The sequence below is a fragment of the Musa acuminata genome, chromosome BXJ2-6 (genome assembly GCF_036884655.1).
Source record: "Musa acuminata AAA Group cultivar baxijiao chromosome BXJ2-6, Cavendish_Baxijiao_AAA, whole genome shotgun sequence".
Classification (NCBI taxonomy): Eukaryota; Viridiplantae; Streptophyta; class Magnoliopsida; order Zingiberales; family Musaceae; genus Musa; species Musa acuminata.
The window spans coordinates 8,987,829-9,011,935 of NC_088343.1; the positions used below are offsets into that span (position 1 = coordinate 8,987,829).

General features: G+C 37.1%; 3 protein-coding genes across 3 annotated transcripts; 1 reads left to right on the plus strand and 2 right to left on the minus strand.

Annotated features, from left to right (window-relative positions):
• The first annotated feature begins 390 nt into the window (after positions 1 to 390).
• LOC103987460 (ras-related protein RABH1e) lies at positions 391 to 5,926 on the plus strand. Its single transcript, XM_009405775.3, has 6 exons — positions 391 to 625; positions 2,206 to 2,276; positions 3,072 to 3,160; positions 4,303 to 4,414; positions 5,316 to 5,406; positions 5,492 to 5,926. Exons 1-6 carry the CDS (start codon positions 509 to 511, stop codon positions 5,633 to 5,635), a joined length of 624 nt encoding a protein of 207 aa, XP_009404050.1. The 5' UTR covers positions 391 to 508; the 3' UTR covers positions 5,636 to 5,926.
• An 884-nt stretch (positions 5,927 to 6,810) lies between these two features.
• Positions 6,811 to 9,959, minus strand: LOC135614642 (uncharacterized). The gene is made up of 5 exons (XM_065112209.1): positions 9,785 to 9,959; positions 9,621 to 9,694; positions 8,578 to 8,713; positions 7,783 to 8,088; positions 6,811 to 7,201 (listed from the first exon to the last, which is right to left on the minus strand). Exons 1-5 carry the CDS (start codon positions 9,896 to 9,898, stop codon positions 6,932 to 6,934), a joined length of 900 nt encoding a protein of 299 aa, XP_064968281.1. The 5' UTR covers positions 9,899 to 9,959; the 3' UTR covers positions 6,811 to 6,931.
• Positions 9,960 to 10,806: 847 nt separating this feature from the next.
• On the minus strand, positions 10,807 to 22,679 carry LOC135614641 (uncharacterized). Its single transcript, XM_065112208.1, has 14 exons — positions 22,108 to 22,679; positions 21,920 to 22,012; positions 21,571 to 21,633; positions 19,251 to 19,337; positions 19,012 to 19,164; positions 18,781 to 18,929; positions 18,013 to 18,247; positions 17,809 to 17,919; positions 15,548 to 16,606; positions 15,145 to 15,411; positions 14,681 to 14,866; positions 11,998 to 13,149; positions 11,541 to 11,891; positions 10,807 to 11,433 (listed from the first exon to the last, which is right to left on the minus strand). The coding sequence occupies exons 1-14, from the start codon at positions 22,543 to 22,545 to the stop codon at positions 11,260 to 11,262; spliced, it is 4,518 nt and encodes a 1,505-aa protein (XP_064968280.1). The 5' UTR covers positions 22,546 to 22,679; the 3' UTR covers positions 10,807 to 11,259.
• Between the last annotated feature and the right edge of the window lie 1,428 nt (positions 22,680 to 24,107).

Consider the following 24,107-nt stretch of genomic DNA (forward strand, 5'->3'; position numbering starts at 1 on the left):
TATATTCCAGTCTAATTCATTGAGAATTATTCTTCCTCTTCTCGCTCTCAATTTGGGATTCATGCCGACCGACACATCCAAACGTCCGGTTTGGACCGGGTCAACTTCAGAACCGGGCGCGGTCGGAACCTCACGAGATTTGCACGTAGCATTGGGGAGAAGGGGCTCGAACGGTGTGGCTCGCCACATTGTTGGTGGCGAAACAAGACAGAAACCTTAGATATATATCCAACCAGAACGCGCCACGTTTGCATTTGATCAGCTAAACCTCTTGTCGAGCTTAAAATGAACTGTTCTGATGTTTGCTGTTCTTTCGGAATAATATAATTCCGTAGTTGGCAGTTACTGGTTCGTCGTCTTGGCTTCCTCTTCTTGTGCTTTATAAATAGCCGAATCCCGGACGAGTAAACGACTTCGTTCTCCTTTCTTTTGTCTCTTCGCCATCTGAGATCTGCCGAACGAGAAGACAGAGGAGAGGAGAGGAGAGGCAAAGGAGGGAAAAAAGATAATGGCGGTGGTATCGGCTCTGGCGAAATACAAGTTGGTGTTCTTGGGGGATCAATCGGTGGGGAAGACCAGCATCATCACCCGGTTCATGTACGACAAATTCGATACCACCTATCAGGTCCATAAACATCAATCATCCCCTAATTTTTGGGTTCGATCCATGGTTTCTAGATATAGGTTTGTGTTTGGTCTGTTATTTCGGTCAAATTTTGGACCAGTTTCTGGATGATGTTGTCTCTGACTGCTGGATCTTGTGGTTTACGATCTTTTGATATGAGGGAGTCGGGCATATAAATTCGATTTTCCTTTAGGTGGCAATTGTGTTTGATGGAGAACCTGATTTGATCGGCGTCTGAGGTCAATCATTAGGTGTTCTTTATGTTGAGCTAACGATGCCGGATTCAGACTTTGAGATGATTATTGTAAACTGGATATGTTGCTAACTTGATAAATCGGAAATGGTTGAATAAGTATTGGATATAGGTGCGTCATGCCTATGATACTGAGCATGCAAGATCTAATTTTACAACATTTGACATAGTGTCAGGCTGTTGATTTTGTGTTACTTATAGAAGATTTAGTAAAATATTAAAAGATAAAATATAATTTCATATATTGTTTATATTATAAATTAGCAGACATTTTGACACATTGTGCTTCTTACAATTCCCATATTTGTTCATCTAGACCATATAACTCTGTTGCAACCTAATTTTTAAGGTCATCTCTACAGAATCTGATACTTGATTTAGCTCTCTGAATCATTGCATTGTCTGCTTGCCAAAAATCCCTAAATACCATTGTCAGATTTCCTATTTTAGGTGTTGCAAACACGTGCTTAAAGTGCAATTGCTTTTTCAGTTTATGGCCCTTACCAAGTTCTTGTTTATTAGCAAGATGTTTTACTTCTGCTGCATAAAATTGGTGATACTCTCTTAGATGTCATTGCTCATGCACGATTAGGAAATCAGATCTGACATAAAAGAAGGTTTTTACTTCCAGTGCTTGTTATTCAAAAAGAGCAACCAATCTTTATATCAAGGGACTGAACATGCTATGTATTGCTCCTAGTGGAAAGTATATTCTCAGAAAGAAGTTATATTGGCATGGGGCTTATATGCTATGAGTGAGCGATCACCCACTTAAAACAGGTCTTTCACCAGCAAGCATGTGAAACAAATGTTAGTGTTTTTGAAGATTGTCATTCCTATTTGCTGCCCACACTTAATAGAAATTCAGTGGACTGACAATAAGTGAAAATTTGCATAATGTTGCGACAGGGTTTGTAAGATTATTCAGTGATGAAAGTTTTCAAAAGTATATCAGCCCGGTGCATTCATGTGTTACTCTCTTAAAATCGGATTAATTTTTTTTCATTATGATGCTCTTAATCCAACTCTGATGCTATAGAATCTAGCTCGTATAGTGACTATGCCAACCATATTATGTTTTATGTGCTTTCAAGACCTATGAAAGTCATTTTATTGTAATTTGACTTGCTTGCATCTGTTTTTTTACATTTTCACAATAAAGAAAACAAAATATTTGCTTGAAAATGAAAGTGACATATTATAGTCAGGTGATGATTTTACAAGACTCTTGACTTTGGATAGAAGCATATCATTACTTCCATTACATTCACTAAGTCATGTGCGAATTTTAGTATATTTGAATAAGCATTACGTTATATGTTTTCAGGCTACTATCGGCATTGATTTTCTATCAAAGACGATGTACCTTGAAGACCGTACAGTACGTCTGCAGCTTTGGTAATTATGTTCTCTTTGTTTTTGTGATAATTAATTTAATTGATATTTGATAACATCCTAAGAACCAAATGTAACAAGTCTAAGTTACTAGGTTCATTCTTGTCAATGACAAGGACATGTCACATGCCCCCAAAAAATAATGAAATATAGATAAAAGAATGTCAAAGGGATCCTATAATTGACGCTAAATATGTACTTCTTGATATGAAAAAAATCTTGACTTCTATAATTTGCTAAACTTGCATGATTTTTCTAAAGGTCAGATGGCTTTTCCCCGTCATGTTCCTTCAATTCCTTCACATCTAATTTTTCTTCCTTAGGAGGTTGCTTTCTTTTGTGTGCCTAAATTTTGTTGACTTGTTAACATGCATGTGTGAACTAACCAAGCATAGTTCATTTGAAGGAAGAGAAGGTCGCTTATTTCTAGTGCTCGTCGAACAAATCTTTAACTGGTTTTCCAAGGCTTGTAAACCCTAGATGGTGGCTTATGTCTTTATACATGTCCTCAATTTTTCTACATGATGAAGTTCTCATAGCATATGGCTTCATGTGATAACCAATATTTAAGAAAACTAAGATGCCATCGCTGTCGTGCAATTCAAGAATTTAATTTGAATTTGTTTGATCATAATTAATATGATATATTAGTTCATGGATGTTAATTACTGAATGTCCAGGGACTATTACTTTAGATCCGTGGGTTTAATTAGACCTTTAACTATGTATTGGCCATCTCAGACTCTTAGTAACTGTATGATGATTTATTTAACACAATTTTTCTAATCAAATTTGCAGGGATACTGCTGGCCAGGAGAGATTTAGAAGTCTTATCCCAAGCTACATCAGGGACTCTTCTGTCGCAGTTATTGCTTATGATGTATCTAGTAAGTTCTGGTTTTCTTATTCTAAGTTTGATATTTCCAGGTTCTGACAAAATTCTGACCAGGAATAGACCATGGACTCATATCCAGATTAAATGTTGAAGTTCTCTCAATCTAGCTTGAAAACATTTTATAGACCTTAGATGAATCTTTTAACACATGCCACTGTTGCCACTTGACTATTTTACTTCCCGGCAAAAGTGCTAAATTTAGCCATTTAGATAGTATTCAACACATGCAGCAGAGAAACATGGATCCAATGCTATTAATATTTTTTCTTCCTGGCAAAAGTGCTAACAATGGCCATTCAGTCAGTCTTCTGAACACTACTATAGGGCCTTAAGACTTCTTATCAAGTTAATTTAGAAAAATGTAGCATGTCTTTGGGCAATCTAAGCCACCTCAGTGTATTTAGTAGCACCATTCATCAATAACACTATCTTTTTATACCTTCAGCTACAGCAAGAGTTGCAGTATTTTGCTTTTGGGACATTGCTACATATGTTCTAGTTTTGCTTACCACATAAATATATCCTGCTTGCTTTTATCGTCTGTCATGACAATGCATATGAATGGGATATTATCAAGTGCTTGGCATATCCTCTTGTGGACCTAGACTTTTCATGCACGTCTTCCTTCCATACAGCACATACACTTTCATGGATAGATATTATCAAGTGATTGGCATATCCTCTTGTGGACCTTGACTTTTCATGCACATCTTCCTTCCATACAGCACATACACTTTCATGGATTCTTATCTTAAAAAGATATACTTCGAAACAGAGAACAAAGGTTTATTGCACCAAATCTTTGTTGCTCCATGCAAACTTAAGAGACAGGACATCATTAAGTGGTTGACATTACCTTGTGGGAACCTAGGTGAGTAATCAATTTTATGCATTGGATCAAGCATCATTTCTGTTATGACTGAATCAGTCCACTAAGAATAGCATATCCGAGCAGAATTTCAATGATAATGTAGATTTACATAACAGTTAACAAATATTAGAAATTGATATGTGAATAAGTGGCTCCCCAACTTTACCAATCCAATAATTATCTTCAGCTGGTGTTCATGTTGATCATATTAGTTCAAAGTATCTAGAAGAATGTTCTACTTATATGCCCCCTTTGCTTCACAGATCGGCAATCGTTCTTAAATACTTCAAAGTGGATCGAGGAAGTGCGTACAGAACGAGGTGGCGATGTAATCATAGTTCTTGTCGGAAATAAGACGGATCTTGTTGAGAAAAGGTCATAAGTGCTGGGAGTTTAGTTCTATTACTTTTCTACTTTTTAATAATATTCTCTATTTATATCTTGTTCCATTAGCAATACATTTTTGTTTGAGTTGTTTGAATGTGCTTGTGGCTTTATATAATTAAGTTGCTGTGTAAAGAAGCTACTTTCATATTGATCCGCGGCAGAGTCCTTTTCTTAAAAAAAAAATTAAGTGCATTTCTTCACTGAGCTAAAGAGAAATAAGTGCATTCAGTCCTTAATTGGTATTTTGTCAGACGGACTGCTTTAGTTGGATTTGGACCCTTTGTCCTACCTGTAGCTTGTTGTTGCTTATAAGTAAAGAAGTTTATTCTAATAGTTGCTCAGTACATTGGTTTAGGTGCTAATTAAACTAATTAACATCTATTTTTATTCTACTGGTTTTGGCATTTAAAATTGTTATCACCAATGCACTTTTTTTGATGTACGGGTACTCTTATTATCATGAAGCTGACAGGTAGGACAAAGGGTCCAAATCCAATTTATGTAGGATGATGATTCTTCCTTCCTCTGATGCTACTGTCAATATGCAAATTATTAGATATACTGGAAAGTTCCCGACGATGATTTAATACTTGATCTGATTATGTAATGCTACATTGTCATACTTGTCTGCTGCTCGATCAAGTTCATGCATACTGGCACTGGTGAAATTCGTCAGAAAATGGATATGGGTGTGCCATAGGGTTATCCATTATATAAAATTGCATACAAATTCATTTCTGTTTTGGCTTCGCTTCCGACTTTATGGAGTTGAATTAAACCGCATACTGATTTCATCACTATGGCCTAGGATTAGTCCATACCATGTGCTATGACTTGTATCCTCAGTTATTAATGAACAATTTTGTTTGTTTTAACTTCGTGATTGCAGGCAAGTCTCGACAGAAGACGGAGAAACCAAATCTCGTGAATTTGGAGTGATGTTTATTGAAACCAGTGCAAAAGCTGGCTTCAACATCAAGGTAATCGCATTTTACAGCATTAAGGCTAAATTTTCGACTCGGCACCTTCATTTCTCAGTTGGAAGACATGTTTGAACACTGGCAGCCACTGTTCCGCAAGATTGCTGCATCCCTGCCAGGGATGGAGACTCTCGCTTCCACTAAACAGGAGGACATGGTTGATGTCAATTTGAAGTCTACAGTTAGTTCAACACAGACTCAGCAGCAATCTGGAGGATGTTCGTGCTAGAGAGGTTCCAAATCGAAATATCTTGAAGAAATTCTTTATCAACCAATGTAAGTTTTGATTCGTTTAGCAATTGAAATTTTGATAGTAGACTGGAGAACCATCGATAGTATTTATCAAGTCGCTTGATCGTTGATTGTAGCATCTCTGTTGTTCCAGTTCTTGTTTCTTCTTTCGACATGACTTTTCATTTTCCTTTTTGTTTTGTTTTTTTGTGCGTGTGGTCCCGTACACATTATAATGTATTATGTTGCTCGAAGTTATAGCATCCGTTCCAGTCTGTTGAGACTCTCAGTCGTTTAATGTTCCCCATTGCACTATGTATTTTTTTAATTCTCTTATGGTTATTTTTGTATGCCGATATGTTAATATGCCTTCTAAGCAAAAACAAATCAAAAACGGTTATCCAGGGGGAAGGAAAAAAAAAAAGGATAGAAAACAGTTACAATTCTTAATATGTGTTTTTGAGTCTTATGGTTTGCCAAACTACAATCCTCCCTTCAGAAGAAAATGATAGAGAGAGAGAGAGAGAGAGAGAGAGAGAATGCAAGATGGAGGTAGAAAGTGGCCCCCGCCGGAATGGAGGATGGTCTTTTAAATTCATCTTTAATGATATTTACGTACTTTTTCATGGCATAAATCTAAAAAGGAGGTCGAGTTGTCAAATACGGTATCCAACATAGACCATCATGACCTGCCTACCCCATTCTCCTAACATTCAATTCTCCTCTTTATTAGAGATGTTATTTGTCAGTCACCACATTAAATTCTTGTTTGTAGGAACAATATGCCAATATGCCATGCATTTGATGTAATCAGAAAGCATGCAGGATGACCACTGAATCAGATCAATCTTCAGCTGTCAGTAACTAAAACTTTCCAGGCAAAGTGAATTATGACATTAGAGTAAAATAGAGTTTGAATAGTTTGGTGATGCACCCCACAATTCACAATTTGATAACCATATTTGGAGATCCCCATTTCTGCTTCAACATCCTTTCACGTTGATCACTGTATTTGTCATATAAAAAAACATAGTTAAAGCCATCTTATATGGCGACACCAACTCAGTCATTCACATAAAATAGAAATTATTCCAATCAGTTGTTAAATTAGATGTCACAAACTATAGGCACAGTTCAAAGGTTAATTACAACACTCGAGAAACTCATTAGGAATAGCATCAAAAAATAGTTTATTATCATTGCCATAGAGTGCTACTTAAAACAGAGTTCAGATAAACACTTCAACACTATAATCATCAAACCCTACAAGTCCGAAACAACTGAGTCACAGAGGTCAAACTAGAGCAATGCTGCTTTCACCACCAGGAGGCTTGCGGACACCGCCAAGATATTCTCGTGAGGGAGCCTTGCCATCAGCAAAGATGTCACTACCACTCATCTCCTTTAGCTTTGCCATACTAAGTGTTTTTTCCGCGGCACCTGGTGTGGCATCATCTTTGAAGATGCCATTGCCTGTCAGTTCTGCCACTTTCTGGGTGTGAATTTTCTTAGCTGATTTCACCTCTGGTTCTTCACCAAACAAGAGATTGCTCGCACCCCCGGCCTATCAAATAGAACAACCAATAGACCAGATATATCACGATGTCAGCTGTTAAAAAACAAATTGCATGCAGGCCTTAACAAAGGGTAAAGAATACTAGGCATAGAGTAACTGCATAAATTGTGGATGAAGCATTATGAAGGGCTCTACAAAAACTAAATAATAATAGGCCTAAAGTAGCTGCAGAAGTTGTCAATAAAGAGTACTGAAACTTCAATTGAATCTCATAATAATAAGCTGTCGGAAAAAAGAATCGACCATGCCTCAGGCTAGCAATAGAAGAGATTGATAGAATCAACACTGAACATGAACAATCATGCAATCTTAGCACAAGAAATACACCAGAAAACATGGGTATCATAATTAAATTGGAGAGAACAAAGTTAGATTTATCCCATATACAGACAGGACTAAATAGTAATATAAAGTAGAGGCATAGTACTCAAATCAGATTGTGAACATAAAGGGCAACTGAGTTAATAGCCACAATGGAAACAAAATGGATATATATATATATATATATATATATGGGTGTTAGTTTTACAAACAAATGTTAATACAGAAGATGAATTTTAAATACCCACCTGAGGGACTTTAACTGGTGACTGTAAGTTTCTTGGAGTGGTTTCCCTCAGGTCACTGTCATTCATCTCCAAATTCCATCCTGATGACCTTGGCAAAACTTCTGGGGCAGCAAAGATGTCATGTCCACTTAGTTCCTTGCATTTTGCATCAGACAACTGCTTCATCAATCTATCATCCGATTCACTCAGCAGAGACCCAGTTAGTTCTCGCTGCTTTGCTACCTCAGCAAGTGAGGTTGGCTTTTTATGTGAAGAAACAGTCTCATCAGTGCTGAATGATATCTGGCTCATTGCATTTACTGTTTGCTGATTTGGAGAAGAAAAAAAAAACATCCTTAGCCCCACAGTAAACCACATTCCATAACTCAATAATCTTCCAATGAAAAATGAGGAGCTTAAAAGGGATAGGAACTATATCACAGTCTATTTTCAGATTAGAAACATCACTCGCTAGAAAATTCATTAGAATATAGATGGGTAGATTGTAGCAGATGCTGATAAGTGACACAACCAGAGAACTCCTAATGTTCCGGTAACATATTATGACTTCATCATGGAAGTTCAGATGAAAATTATCATAATAAAAATTACCTGGGATGTCAAAAATCAGCGTTCAGAGATTGTTCACAGTGAATGCCCAGAAATACATCTTCAGTTGTGAATCTATTTTCAGTTTACTAGAACTTCCATGTTTAATTAAGATGTAGAGTTGGACATGAGATCATGAAATAAGATATGTACAAGTTTCTGGCCTCAAACTGACTAAAACCTTGCTAGTTAAAATGGATGAGATACCTGATACATCCGCAGACCTGTTCGCTGGTTAGGTGTTGAGAAAGAACTACCTGGTTCTGACAGTTCATCTTCGCTGTCAGTTGCGAAAATGCCACTACCAGTCATTTCTTTTAACTTTGGACCCGAACAAGGTTTCCTGAGAAGAAAACCGACATCATTAGGGGTTTTCATGGGTTACATTCATTACATAACAGATGTAAATGTGTGCACACATGTACAGTATATATACATACTGTAATGTGCATATATATGCTTGTGATTATGAACCTTTTCAACTATGTTTAGTTTCTTATGTTAGAATCATCATGTAGGAAACACATAAAACATTCATCATATAAGTGCCAAGGAATAAGAAAAATCATAAGTCACAAGTTTTTACTTCTTTGCAAAATCTCATAGCAAATGTAGCAATTATTAGTCTTTCATGACCTGTTTCTGTCAACAATGCAACTTCTTCATTCTTTAACAGTAAATCTTATGATAAATAAAGTAATTATGCTTAATTAACTCAAATCAAAACAATCCATGTACCATATTTTTCTTCCAGTCCTACTACATAATGTATCCTAAACTACAAGCCCCTGCCTGTCATTCAACATTATGCAGGACATCAAAAAGCACTGACGCTAAAATGTGTCTTGTAGAACATGGAATAGGAGAACTATTTGAATGTTTTCGTGCAAGATTTTGTCGTGGTAAGCATTCTTGATAGAACAGAATCTTTCTTGATCCTTGATTCGTCAAACATCTTAAGTGAGATTTTATGGTGGAGAGTTGAAGCACATTGTGATGGAATCTCGCCGTCTCTTGAATCACCTCAAATCATGTCTCGTTGCGCAAACAACTCAAAGAATTTGCGGCTCAGAATTTAGGATCTAATAAAAGGGGCATAGAAATGTTCAAGAAATCGACGGAAGGTTACAAATAAACAAGAAGAAAGAAACCACTGAAAGAGCAGCAAAGCCTTTGAAACCCATAAGACTCTCTCCGACAAGAAGGACTTCGAGATCCATAAGATAAGCCCACACCCAGCCAGATCTCACCTCTTTAGGATACTCTCGGCCTCCTCCTCGGTGATCTGCCCCCCGAAGACCACCTTGCTGACCCCATCCGTCACCTGCCAACCCCTCGCCATAAGGGATTCAAAAAGTGAGAGAGAAGCAAAGGACCGTCGACCACCGCATTGCTCGAGGGAGGCGAGAAGTACCTGGTGCGGCCGGCGGGAGTCCGACGCGGCTGGATCCTGGGGCGGCGCCTCCGTCCAGGTCAGTAGATCCGCCGTCGAGGCGAGCGGCTTCCTAGTCGGAGCGCTCCTCTCCATCGCCTTTCTCTCTCTCTCTCTCTCTCTCTCCTCGCTACCTGTAGAAAGCGTAGTATTGAAGAAAAGTGCGCCTCTTTCTCCTGTGTTTTATAGCTCTCACATGTTGTCTTTTTCTCTCTCTAACTACTGAACACGACAAAGAAAGTAAGAAAGAGGACGGGGGGAGTAAAGTGAGCTTATTCACTCTCTAGATCGGGAACGCAGACCGCTGTTTCGATGACAGATCTTTTGTGTTAGCTCGGCGGTTAGGTTACCGCATCCGTGACGATACTCGAGCGTCGTCGCCTCCGCCTAATGCTCTTCTTGATTTTGGAATTTGAATTGTGGGCCCCATACTTAAACCCAAATTATAATATCTCCCACCGACGACCTGCTTTGAGCCACCCACGGTCGTACCCTCTCGGAGGCCTGCGACGCCAGTAAGCAGCCAAAGATTGCGGGTTAAAGAATGGAATCGAACAGAAAAATTATCGAACCGAACCGAACCGATTTAAGTCGTAGCAAAAGCCGAACCGATGTCAGTGATTCGGTTCAAATTTTTATTTTTATTTATATATAAAAATACATTTACCAAAACTTTTATTCAGATAGGGAGAAAGAAAGGATCGAAAATGACCAAAGCAATGTTTGTATGTTACAGGGATTCCATTCCTGCAACATAGTTAGGTTTTGTGTGCTTTTTAGTTGCCAAAGTTAGTTTGCATTAGTAAGAACAATACAGGAGATTCAATCATAAATATCTGGCAACATGTTTAAATACCTTGAGATCGAGCACATAATATGTGGGTACAAGTGGCTGTAATTCTAGATAATTCAAGCACCAGAAAGTATTTAAATGTCTCACCGCGACACAAGGAGAAATGTCATGTACCATATGACAGACAAATAGAAAGGATGGTGGAACCAAATTGATTTAAGGTAATTAAGATTAGCTTAAAACAACAAACAACAATAAAATCGTGTATCTCAACTATTTAAGATCGATTACATGGATCTCTTATCGCTAATGGATTAGAGTGATACATCGATAAATTAGTCGCAGACAGTTTACATTCAAGGCTGAAGAACAAGTACCCTCTTGTTGGCATGCTCCTGTACAAATTACCCAGTTCTCTAACAAGCTACATCTCATGACACTGTCGAATAATTCTACATGTTTTCTTCAGATAGGTATTGTATTCAAAACTCTGAATGGCCAAAAATTTCCAGGAAAACCGCCACAAATGTTTGCAACCAGATTGTGGTACTCAATATGCCAGTTGACCCTTCATGTCATGCAACAAGAAACAGGGCCGAAATGGTCAGCATAGTGCCTATGCAAAAGGTTGTGTGACCTGCAAGCTGCCTCCGAATGCTATGATTCACTCCATCTGATCTTCACCTGTCGTATTATCCTCAAATGTTTCATTGTCAGCATCACCGTTTGCAGTGGGCATATCTATATCCTCGGACTGGTTCTCGGAAGTCGAATCCTGAGCCCCATTTGCACTGGGCACCGACTCTTGGTGTGCACCATATTGACTGATGAGCTGTGCCTGTTACCAAAGGAAGTTGTTACACATTCGGCTAATAATTTGAGAAGATAGAAAACAACCACTTGCATAAAACTGAGCGATGGCAGGATGTTGAGTCACAAGCATACCTGATAGAGCTGATGAATCCTAAAGTTAACCAAGCCATCCATCTCCTCAACACCACCAATAAACTGAATCCTCCCTGTTTCTCCCATGAGACGCTCTGTGAAAGGACTGGTCTCTTCAAGATTCAGGCCCAGCTTATCAGGCCTCTGAAGTAAAAGTTGAAAAGTTGGCTGCAACTCATAGCATTGTTCGAACAGAGCACGCCGGCAAAAAACATACAGCCCTAGACGTGCTCGTGACATTGCAACGACTAATCTCCTAACATCACGGAGGTGGCCGACAAATCGTGTGCGGACAAGAGACAATAAAATGAAATCATTTTGCTGACCTTGAAATTTATCAACTGTTGTAACCTGTTATGCAAGATAATGATTAACTGACTATTATAAGAAAGAAAATTCTCACTAAATTGAGCAGAAAAAAGAATGCTTAAATAAGATGACAAACTGATGAACTTGCCTTGCTAGGTGGGCCAATTCCAGATGTCATGCATCTCCTATTGACAACATCACGAATCAGAAGCTTTTGGCCATTGTATGTGGTCAATATAGAAATCTTGCTGGCTGGGTATCCAAGCAGACGCATGTAAATATAAACGCTAACAATATACTCGGCCTCCCCTTCGTTCTGATAGAACCATGGAGAAGGAGCAGTTTCACCTTTCCCAAGGTAATCAGGAACATCTATTAGTTGATATTCATAAGCAAATCCAGCATTAGCTTTTTGAAACATAACCTCCTCACGGACATAGGGAAGATCACCAAGATCTCTGTATCTCCAGTTGTAAAGTTTTGCTATACTCGGTCGAGCTCTACCTTGAGCGTTAAGCTCAATGTAAGGAACACATAAGCGAACAAATCTCATGAACAAACTTTGATCCATGTGGCTGTACTTTTGAAAGGCCATGTTTTTCACAACAGGAGGCAACTGGTGATGGTCACCAATCAATATGCAGCGCTTAAGCCGAGCATAACCATCTTCCTGCCTTTGAAGCAACATTGGTATAAAGGTCTCTATCTCTAATATCTGCGCACTTTCTTCCATCAGCAAGTTGTCATACTTAAAGCCCAATTGAAGGAAATCCTTCCTCTTTAATGCTGCATGAGTACAGGTCATAGCAACAACCTTGGCCTGCTTGGTCATCAGATAATTTGCTCGATCAGCTGTAGACTTGAGTAACTCAAAAGCCCTGCACTCTTCAAGCTCCTGGAACATAGTTGATAGATGGCAGAAGCAACCTTTTGCAGCTCGCATGTCTTTCTCAAAGGATTCACCTGTAAAAACTGGTTGTGGAGTATTTGAAAAGAATTCCATAAATGGAAACCGATCCTTAATAAATGATGGTTTATCTTTGTTCTGAGCACAAGCAGCTAAGAACTGCTCCCAACGTGAGTAAACATGCAGCAACCAAAAATATCCAGCAGTTTCGCAAGTGTACCCTACATCTTCAGGGAGCTGAAGAGATCTTGCAAGTCTCTCCACTTCACCAAGAAGCTCTAATCGTCGCACAAGCATAGCATTGACACGACCTTGGCGACTAAAATCAAGATCAGTTGCCAACTCTTGTTCACCTTGACCCAGACGAAGAAGGTATCTAGCAGGTACATCTCTCTGATGACAGTAACACTAAAGTTAGATCCAAATCTCTTTCATGATAATAGAACATGTCAAAGACAAATGAGGGGAAAAAAGTGATAATAGACACTATGTAAGCTAGATCCAAATCTCTTTGTGATAATAGACACTATATAAGCTCCTTGGAAAGAGACACAATGTGAAAGTCATAATTAGGTACTGGAGAACAATTGTGCCTCCCACATTAAACTCAAAATAGGACATTAAACAATGACACTGCAAAAGAACAAACAATGAAATGAACCACAAAAGCAAAAAGATTACCAAGAAAAATGAGTAGTTCTTAAGAAATCTCTATCCAGTAAATGAAGAAACAATTCAACAGACTGCCATGGTTGAAGATGAAACAGAAGAGTCCACAAGGAAAATATGAGGAGAATGTGCCTCAAGTTACCATGGATAGTTGACTCAGCAACAAAACAAACTGATGCATGACAAATCATTAATATCTCATATACTTAAAAAACTATGAAAAGGCATGCTACTATGCTCACAAATCAATCTTTTAGGCACCTGAAATTTTATCAAACATTAGCAGTTAACAGAGATCACATACATGAACAATAAATGGGTGTCTTAGATCATGACAGGGCTGCCTCATGTATACCATATGGAACATACATTTTTATAGAAGTTGATAAATTTAATATTTATTTATTTTTGATAAAAATGACTCACTAAAGCCTGATATTTTCTCCATTATTTCAGATGTGTGAGATACTGATAAAAATTTCAAACTATAGAACATTCACAAGCATTTAAATAAAACTTTAACACCTCCATACAACTCAAGAACTCAAACGACAAGTTGACTGACTGTTTCAAAGATATTAACCATGTAACGCTGGCAAGCTGCCTTGCAGGCATCTTTTGGTGATAGCTGTAAGTAGGACAATGATTGGGTAGATGAAGCAATCACTGAAACTGGACTCAACTTTGGAAGAACTAAATCAACAAAAAGAGCCATATTGATCTATCAAGGGATGACCACAGATGCCACAGGTGAACAAGGTCTCGAGTGGAGTGATGGCCAATTGGTTGCACAAAGGTTGGGTCAGTATTAGGAACTGTTTGTCAATTTTGAAGAAACTTGTTTTCCAGACAATCATAGTTCATTCAGCACATTGCTAGGAAAAAAGGGTTGTCCCTCATATGAACTCATGGAAGGACAGTGGGCTGAGAGGAGGCCAGCAATAGAAGTAGGATGTGACATGTGCTCCTCTCATAGAAGGAGCAGGTGCCATGTGCCATAGCACTATCAAGTATGGTGAAAACCTTTTTCCCTCCTTACGTTGTCCCATATCTCAATTTTTGCCCCTGACCTCTTCCCTTGACGCAAGATATAAAGGCATCAAGATATTCCAACCTTCTATTAGTCAAGACAATTAACATACCAACCACCTTCTGGCAGAAATTTTCAGTAATTTTACATTTTAAAAAAAAAGCTAGTGCAAACATGATGATATCCACAGGAGCCAAATGTTTTCACTAAATATGAATCATATACCTGCATTATCTTCTCAAAAAGATCATTTAAAGCCTGATTAGAGTGAGTGATAATTAATGTTCTCTGTGAAGGACAGTTGTGATAAAGAACATTCAGAATTTGCACTGCAGTATCTGTTTTTCCAGTACCAGGTGGACCAACAACCATTGTCAACCCAGGCTGGATGCCTGAAATTATTGCTCCAATCTGCAAAAGAAAATTACATTTTTAAAATGGGGACTTTAGAGCAATATATCTAAGTAATGACAAAGTGTGCAGTATAAATACTGTTATAAGAAAGGAGTATGATTGATTTTTTTAAAGGGAATAAAGAGAGACTTGTTTCTCTATAGCTTAAAAGCACAAACAATAGGATGCTAATCATATACAGAACTGATCAAGAATGAAAGGAATCTATAGGATTCAAAGAAAGAGAGAGACAGAGAGAGAAATATGCATAGATATTCTTTTTTGAAAGTAAAAACCTGGGTTGGTGTAAATCTGACTGAGTTTTGCTTTGGCTGGTCTTGAGGATAAGGACCAGGATCAAGAGGAACATATGCCTCAACAAAAATCTTTTCCTTCTCAGAACCATACTGAGCCATCTCATCACCATTTGAAGTGGTAATGTTACTGATCTTCTCATTGCCCGGAAGAGCATGAGTACTACTTTTCATTGTTTTTGGAAGTCTAATCCGGAAGGGAGGACTCGAATGTAAATCATCTGAACCATCTGGCTTAATGAAGCAAACCTACAAGTCATGAAACAGATACACATAATACAACAACACAACAGAATGTCATGGAGGAAGACAGTGCATGAGCCTCCTACTAATGTGAGGCTTCTGAAGGGTAAAATATACCAATTGTTTTAATGCTAATTATTACCTGAAAATCTGGAAAGCTGTCTCTCAAATGGTTGGCATCAAGAAAAGTGTCTTTAAAATCTACCGCTTCCAAAAGATCAGGCATGTTAATCCACTGTGCAGCAGAAGGATTGCCATAACCCAAAAAAATATTATGCAACCAATCAGGTACAATGCATGACTCATTCATAAGGTCTCTTATGGAGTCTAAAATTGCCTTGAAGTTATTCTCTTTAGGCTTCCTCCTCATTAAAATGTTAAAGGTGCCATATACATCTTCTGTGCCTTTTTCAGCAATGTCAGCAACATCCATGTGGTACTGTGCTGTGTCTAGGGCAACTGTTACTGTGCGAAGCTCACCCTTAGGTGGCTTCCATTCATCTCTTTTTATTCTACCAGTGAAATCATTCATGAGCACACCATCCTCATCACGGATTTCAATTACTTCACATCCACGTACATATTGAAGACCAAGCCTCTGTGGAACAGAGGACTTGGCAGCTTCCTCTTGACTAAGAGGTTCAAAAGATGGACGAATTGATAATAAAAACAAGACATCATGTTCTTTAAGAGCATCCCATTCTGATCTGATATGTGATCTGTAACTCGAAATGCTATAAGTAACTTCAGCTACAACAGATGATGGTTTGACTTCCCCGATATTTGGTTGTTTAACTTCTGTGATTCTGAACTGCTTGATTGGAACAGCCATTCTCGACCACCCACCAAATGCTGTTTCCCCCTCCCTATTGATATAAGCTAGAAGATGAGGAACAGCTTCTTGGATATCTTCACGTATTTCATATGTAGATTCTAGACGGAAAAGATTAAAGTTTCTCAATAGATAATCATGTAGTGTCAGAAATTGCAGGTTTAGCTTAGGAAGAGCTAGGCATCCTTCTCCAGAATAATTAATACTTGGAACGAGGCTCTCATCCCACATTATCTGCTCGTTTGGATAGAGAGGAAGTGCATTTATGGCATCCTTCTGGGACTGACGTTTCTCAAAGAAAGAAACAAGTACTTCAACAAGGAAATCAGACCGATTAGCCCATGTATCATCTCTTGAAACCAACTTGAGCTGTAAAAGGCAACCATATTAGTGAAATATCTACTGTAGGGTTATAGAAAGGATATGTCACTCACAACATCATAAATCAACAGAAGTGCCCAACCATTGATGAGCTTTTGTAACATACAGCTGGAGCATGTCTCAAAGATATCAACATATAACAATAACAAGTTGAAAGTTGCAATATGGAAGTCTCTACCAGGTTGCAAGGATTAGTCAGAAATAAAAAAGTAATAAAGACAAAATCACAGAACTTAATAAAGGAAGCCTAATATGAGCTTCATAGAGAAAATGACCAAAATTTCAATCAAGCAACAAACATATATTCATATGGTATTAAAAATACAAGATTAGACATGAAATTTGTTAACCTGTACCATAATCTAACTAGTCATAAGATTCTCTGAAACCTATAAGCACATAGACCAATTAAATTAAAGAATGAACACAAAATACATACTGGAAGAAAACAAATTGGAATAGAAGAAGTGCATATAACTCATAGTAAAAAAGTGATTCATCTTCTTTATTATCTTTCTTTTGGTAAGTTCATCTTCTTTATTATCTGCAAACAATTACCTTTCCTAAGATCACTTTGCAAATGAAAATTGCACTAGGCATTTTTTTTATCATCGTTCACAAAAGAGTGCACATATACACACACATGTAGATGTATCTCCTTCTCAATATCTCTTTTTTTAATCATATAATCAGTTTTGCAGAGAATGTATTTTCTCACAAATATATCTAACAAAATTAAAGTCAATACATATTTGAAGCACGAGGTTATCATTTCTGGGGGCAGTTCGACAAACCAACAAAATTTTTCTGGCATATACTTGATCCCATTTAATATTATACAACTTTGAGAAGCCAACACAATACACTTCAGTAATTTCCATGTCCAAAGTAAGTTGAATTAATTTTAAAATCCTTGCTTAACTGAAGGCACATATGTCTAATTCCTTTATTGTCTAGGGCAAATTATCAAGTAACAGGTAATGGTGTTGACCAAGAACTAAGAATAAATGTTGGCTAATTCTAGTGGTGAAAGATACAAAAAGAATATACATCAGAATACAATGAACAGTATATTGATGCTCGATCAGCATCAGCACAAGTGGCCGTAGAAGAAAGCAGAGAGAGAGAGAGAGAGAGAGAGAGAGAGAGAAATAAAAGCAAATTGATATATCATGCTAGTTATCACTGACCTTATCACAAACCAAGTCTTGTAGTTCTTCATCAGACAAGACAGATAACTTCTTTCTAAGATCAGCACGCTTCTGAATTGCACCAATATTGCAGAGTGCAAAATCTTGCAACTAGGGAATAAGAAAAAACAATTATGAAAAGCAAAACAATAGGAATTATATAGTTTCACAAGAACAAGTTAATTAATACCACTAGAAAAATACCTTAGGGATCTGTTTGAATGCTAATAGTTGGAACGCTTGCAGGCGTGAGTAGTGAGCAAGTAGTACATCATCATCACTGAGTTGCATCCCAATGTGGTCATCAATCTCAAAGCATTCATAAAATTGTAGCAAGTCTACCAGCTGTGCGAAAAGTCGCCCCTTTTCATGAGTGTATAGTGCACTTAAGTGGCATTTGGGAACAACAGCAGCATCGGAAACAACAGGCTTCAAGAACCTATGAAATACAATTAGAAGCATGATATATTTACAAACAAAAGGATCATGCAACCAGGGCAAGATATCCAGAGACAATAAATTTGCACAATTATATAGCAGACCAGACATCTGCAAAATGACGATATTATACCAACATTTCCTTCAAAGAGTAAAGTAGGACCATTCGACCAATGTTGCCAAGGAAGGGAAAAAATTGTTCTTCTTTTTCAACTCAAAACCATGTCTTAGCATCAAGAATGCTATTTCAACTTGTCATTTGCATGATATGGTAATTCATGCATACACCACCTTGGTCTTAAAGTTTGCAGGACCTATATCACTTGCCAAAGACTCATGAAGGGTTCCAGGGCACAGCCTATGACATCTATGACAAATGAAAACTAACATATTCTGATGTCCTAAGACTCATAACACAATTAATACTCCATCGACCATCAATATAGACCAAAAATTTTGCTAACCTAATAATTTGCTTAGATAAAGTGCAAATTGAAAGATCAGTTGAAAACAAGGTAAATAAGACAATCATACCTTCTTGTAGGCAGTTGGCTCAACAGATCAATCAAGAATTCCATAAATCTCTCACAGTATAAAACAGAGGATTCATCAACCAGCTTATCATAAGAATCGCTGACTTCATGACCACTCAGATTTTGATGTATAACCTTTGAATCGAGAATCTGGCAGGCATATTCCAGTGACAATTGTATAAAAGGGTGCATATATAGGATGAAGTTATAGGCCATTGCTTGAGAAAGTTACCTCCAAAAATTCTTCTATCAAGTTTCTAAGAAACCGTACTTCAAGTACTTTTGATGGGTCAAATGGCTGGCCTCCTTTCTTGGCTTCCTTGGCTTCTTTCTTGGTCATTTTTTTCCACTTCTTGATTAAATGGGGGTTAAGGCATAACTCGATCTATATAAGGTCAAATAAGAGGTCAGTTTGCAAGAACAAGTGCAAAAACAATGACACATAATAAACAGAGATTATCTTGACTGCACCTGAAATCTACCAAGAGATAAGCTGTGCCACAACTGCAAGCTGACTAACTTAAGAATAGTTTCACTAACAATCTCATCCTCCAGACTCTGCCAACAACCAAACATTGCATAAGCATAAAGCTATTTTGTGAAGTACATAAATCAACAAAGCTAGATGAAAATTCAATAACTTAATAGATGATGAATCCTTAAGCTGCAGACTGCAGTAGAGAAATTTATGTAATTAGATATGCATGGGAAGTAAAATAAAGAAATAGGAGAATGTTGAAAACTTGAAAGGCTGAAAACTTTCGAAGAAAATATGTAAAGAAGCGAAAAGATGCACAGTTGCCTCAGTAATACTATAATATGGATCTGGGAGCATGACTTAAGGTGCCAATGCATAGAGCAATACAGTCGTGACATGTGATAAGAATGCATTTCACGTGAGTACCACATCTTGTGCCAATATATACAAAGGTCAATTTTTACAGTCCTATTTTAAAAAATAAAAAAAAGACACACTCATGACATGATATATATGCATGATCAATACAACAATCCTATTATATATGTATGTTTTCTTCCATGATTATCACCCTTACTAGTTACTACATGCTTCTTATATGCTTTTTATACTGAAACTGAAGTAAACAAAAGACCATTATTTGGTTTCTCTTTTTTGTGTTTGGGTGTTTGCCTGTGTTTTCTTTTCATGAAGGTGTAGGCTATAACTGCAATAACTGAAAGAGATTACTTCTTACTATAATTACTATGTTTTTCTGTTGAGCACAAGAGTATGCTATAACTGCAAGAGCTTGGACATCTGCCTATACGACACACACTAAATAGTAAATTCTGTCCGCCTTCATTAACCTAATCTCTTTCATTTGTGTTTTAAACTATGTTACACAACACATCAAGTATCAAAATATGCACCATTCCAATTAGACACCGACACATTAGATAATGATCCATGCTAGAGATCATCGTTCCATGCCATAACAACCAAGTGTATGACAGAAGCCGTAGGCATCAAACTTGAGAGGCCTTGATGCTAGCATATATCAGTTGTCAAACTACATATTTCTTACAACATATAGCTTACAAGTCTATGACTGACACAAGTTCTTTTGCAGGACTTAAATCCATGTTCTCATTGTTATCTTTAGGTATACAAAATTGGAACGTGGAGTGCCAGAATTTAGCCTATTAGTAATAGCCTTATTTGTCTACAAGCCAAAAAACAACCAAAATTGGAATGACAAGGACTAAATTTTAGCCTAATAGTGATAGCCTTATTTCTCTACAAGCTAAAAAACCAGCCAGTCGGTTTCTATACAACATTAGGTAATAATTAAAAAAAAAATCACATTATCTCTTTAACTCACTCAACTGTCTAGCAAGTTGAAATTCATAAGCAAATTCCAGTAAACGAAGTTATAGTTGCAACAGAATTAATTAGTGATGTAGCTAAATACAGAACTAAAAAAAGAATTATTATAATCTCCTTTTGTGGCTGAAGCCTATTCACAAATAAGATCAGGTAAATTGATTGATGCTGAAGATGTGAAAACAAATATTACAAAAATCTAGGATAGCTGAAAATGATGTTATTGCTTCATACAGTACCAGATGTGCACCCTGATAGGTGCGAATGATGCGAAGGTCCCACCCCAGTGTATAGGAGTCTCAATCTACCAAATAGCTATTCCAATATCTAAATTTGATTATATAAAAAAAGACATACCCAGTACATGAGGTTCCCGCCAATGTGTGGTCTAGGCCAATAAAAATAAATGGAATATCCAAATTTGATGTATGAAAAAATATATATGAAATAATTTTTAATATCATATCCGAGCCATATAATGTTCCATTTCTTTGAGTTTCATACCCCATTTCTTAGAGTCTCATATCCATATCTTTGAATTTTACACATTCACATATCCGGATCATCTCATATCAGATGACTTGCTACACCAAAAACAAAAAGTACATTCTCTAAGGCTAAAGTCTGTATGATTTTTGCTAAAGTGGTTATACAAAAAACGTAGAAATCATCAACTCTTAAAAGGGCAATGAGATTCAACATAAAAATGTCTTTTCTGAACTGGCCAAACTGTCAATTAAAATTAACCAAGCAAAACCATACATGCATCCACAAGTTAACAGTTGTTCAGCACAATACCGAGAATAAGAGAGAAATTAAAAAAAATAAAAAATATATCATAAAGACAGTACATAAGAGGGGAAAAACTCTAGGCTTACTGAAAGAACCTAAGTCAGTTGTCATCCTACTTCCTGTTAGGTTTTAGTTTAAAAGATTGCAACATCATACCTGAAATGCATTAATCATGAAAAGCAAGTAATTTGTCTTCTCTGCGATACTTAAGGCTCTTCCCTACATACGAGCAAATCAAAATACAGTTAGCAAATAAGAAAAGTTGTACGCCAAAAAGACTCCAGAATTAATAAAACAATAATAAGTGAAAGAATCAAAATTCTTGACTACAGACTACACACACAATCAGATGACAAAATGTGTCTATTCCACCATGGAGAATCTTATCTCCAATCCAGTCCTTAAACTTCAAATAGAATACGAATATGTAAAGACCATTAAGAAAACAAGAAAAATAAGGCAAGAAAGTTGACAAATTCAAGAATAACGCAGACACATATCAAACCTGTTCCTTTAATAGAAGAACCCTCCGCAAGAACCCTCTGAATGCATCCTTCCGGTCGTGAAAACAAATCCATGCAGCCACATTTTCCCGGAACTAGAGAGACCAAAACATAAACCGATAATGTGATGAGAAAACATCTGTACTCCTGACTGTTCCTTCCATCAAAAAGTCCCAACCAATCAACGTACCTTCTCATTGACCATTAAGATCATCGACATGACGTGCTCAAACGTCGCAGAATCCGGATCGAAGTTAGGCCACAGATAGTTCTCCAAGTACTGGCTCACCTCCAGGATCATGACCCTATGTAGGGGGGCCGTCTTCCGACCGCCGCCCGACGCAAGAAGCTCTGTCTCATAAATCTCCTTCACTAGCTCGGGATCGAACTCCCGCGAATGAGCCCCGCCACCGGCGGTCTTCAGCCAGTTGTCCGCGGCGGTCTTGGTTAGCCGGTCACGCTGGATTTCGAGCAGGGTGATGGAGCTGGAAAGCCCAGCGGCAGGCCGCTGCTCCGGGGGCTTTTCGGGCAGAGGCTCCGCCGCCGCCTCCTGGCCCGTCTCGACGAAATACTCCGCCACCCGGTGCCGCCGGAAGTCGAAGGTACCGGTGCCGAGGACCTTCGGCATGGTGACCGGATCGAGGACTGAGATCGATCAAGAGGCAGAGATGGACCAAATCACGAAAGCAAATAGAGAATTAGGGTTTCATGGCAGTGACGAGGGGAAAAGGGCGAAGTATAAACCCTAGCGGGGCGATTCCGCATCACCGGGCAAAACGATACCGCAAGAGACATCATAATGTTATCGGGTCGGATTGGCATGACATCACTGGGTGTCTGAACCCGATCCGGGAAGAACGCGTGGCGTCCGAGTTTCCGGATTAGGTTTGATTAGGGGCGTCGATTGGTCCGAAACCTTTAAACTCGGATCTGAACTCCCAACTCCGAAAAAAATATTATATTTATTGTATTTTGTAGCTTTAATATTCCTAATTCCTTTTGCGTGTTAATGTAAATAAATATTATTCTAGGATTTAAATCTACAATTTTCAAGTAAGCAATGCACATGTCGGTAATTAATTGGCATGATTAGTATATGGTAATGAGACGATAATTACAAAAAACAACATTAAAAATAAAAATTAACTATCCACATTAATAATTTTCATAAAATATTTAAAAGTAGTGTTTAAAATTAGGGTTCTCACAGCATCAAAAGCGATTAATTTCGAGGAAATCCTTCGAGAGATTATTGTCTTTTTTTTACCTTGAAAGGGATAATTTGTGCTAAAAAATCAAATGGACTCGATCAATATATTTTTTATAAGATAATAAAGATAAATAATTTTAGTATAATTATAAATATTAAAATTATAATTAATAATCACTAAAATAATATAAATTTTACCTATGTTCTTCTGATTAAGAATATCAGTGATACAAGACTCCGACGAGGAGTGCTCTCCCATCTTGTCTCTATAAGAGTTTATTATATTATCATAATTAATATATTTTTTAATAAATATTATTAAAATTAAATTAAAAATAAAATTATATAAAATTATATAAAATTAAATAAAGATTGATTTAGTGTTTAATGTTTGAATATTAGAGTTATAGATATTTAGTTTACTTTTTTAAATATATATATGTTATTTTTATATTTTTAATGACATATATATAATATAATATAATATATAATATAATATAAAAAATATGAAAGAGATGGGGATGGGTGAGAAGTGCTTTGCTAAAATTTATAAAATTAATTTAGCGATTAATGTTTGAATATTAGAGTTATAGATATTTAGTTTAATTTTTATATTATATATATATATAATATAATATAATAAATATAAACTAGATGGGGATTTAACTATTATCAACATAAAATAATTATTTATTAAAAAATTAATATTTTTGTAATTGTTAATATGTAACTTCATCCTATGGTAAACATTGGAATTAACTGCGCGTAGGAATTAATCTGTAAGAAAGAATACAAATTGGTGCTAGAGCTTAATCATTACTTGCATTGAATCATACGTCACAATGTGCCTTCCATGTTCTATCCACGCATAAACTAACCACCATTGCTAAGTGCCTTCCTTGTTATCATAGATCTGTCTCGTGACCTTGCTTTTCTGGTAATGCTTTTTCTTCATACTCAAGCACTGAGATCACAAGCCA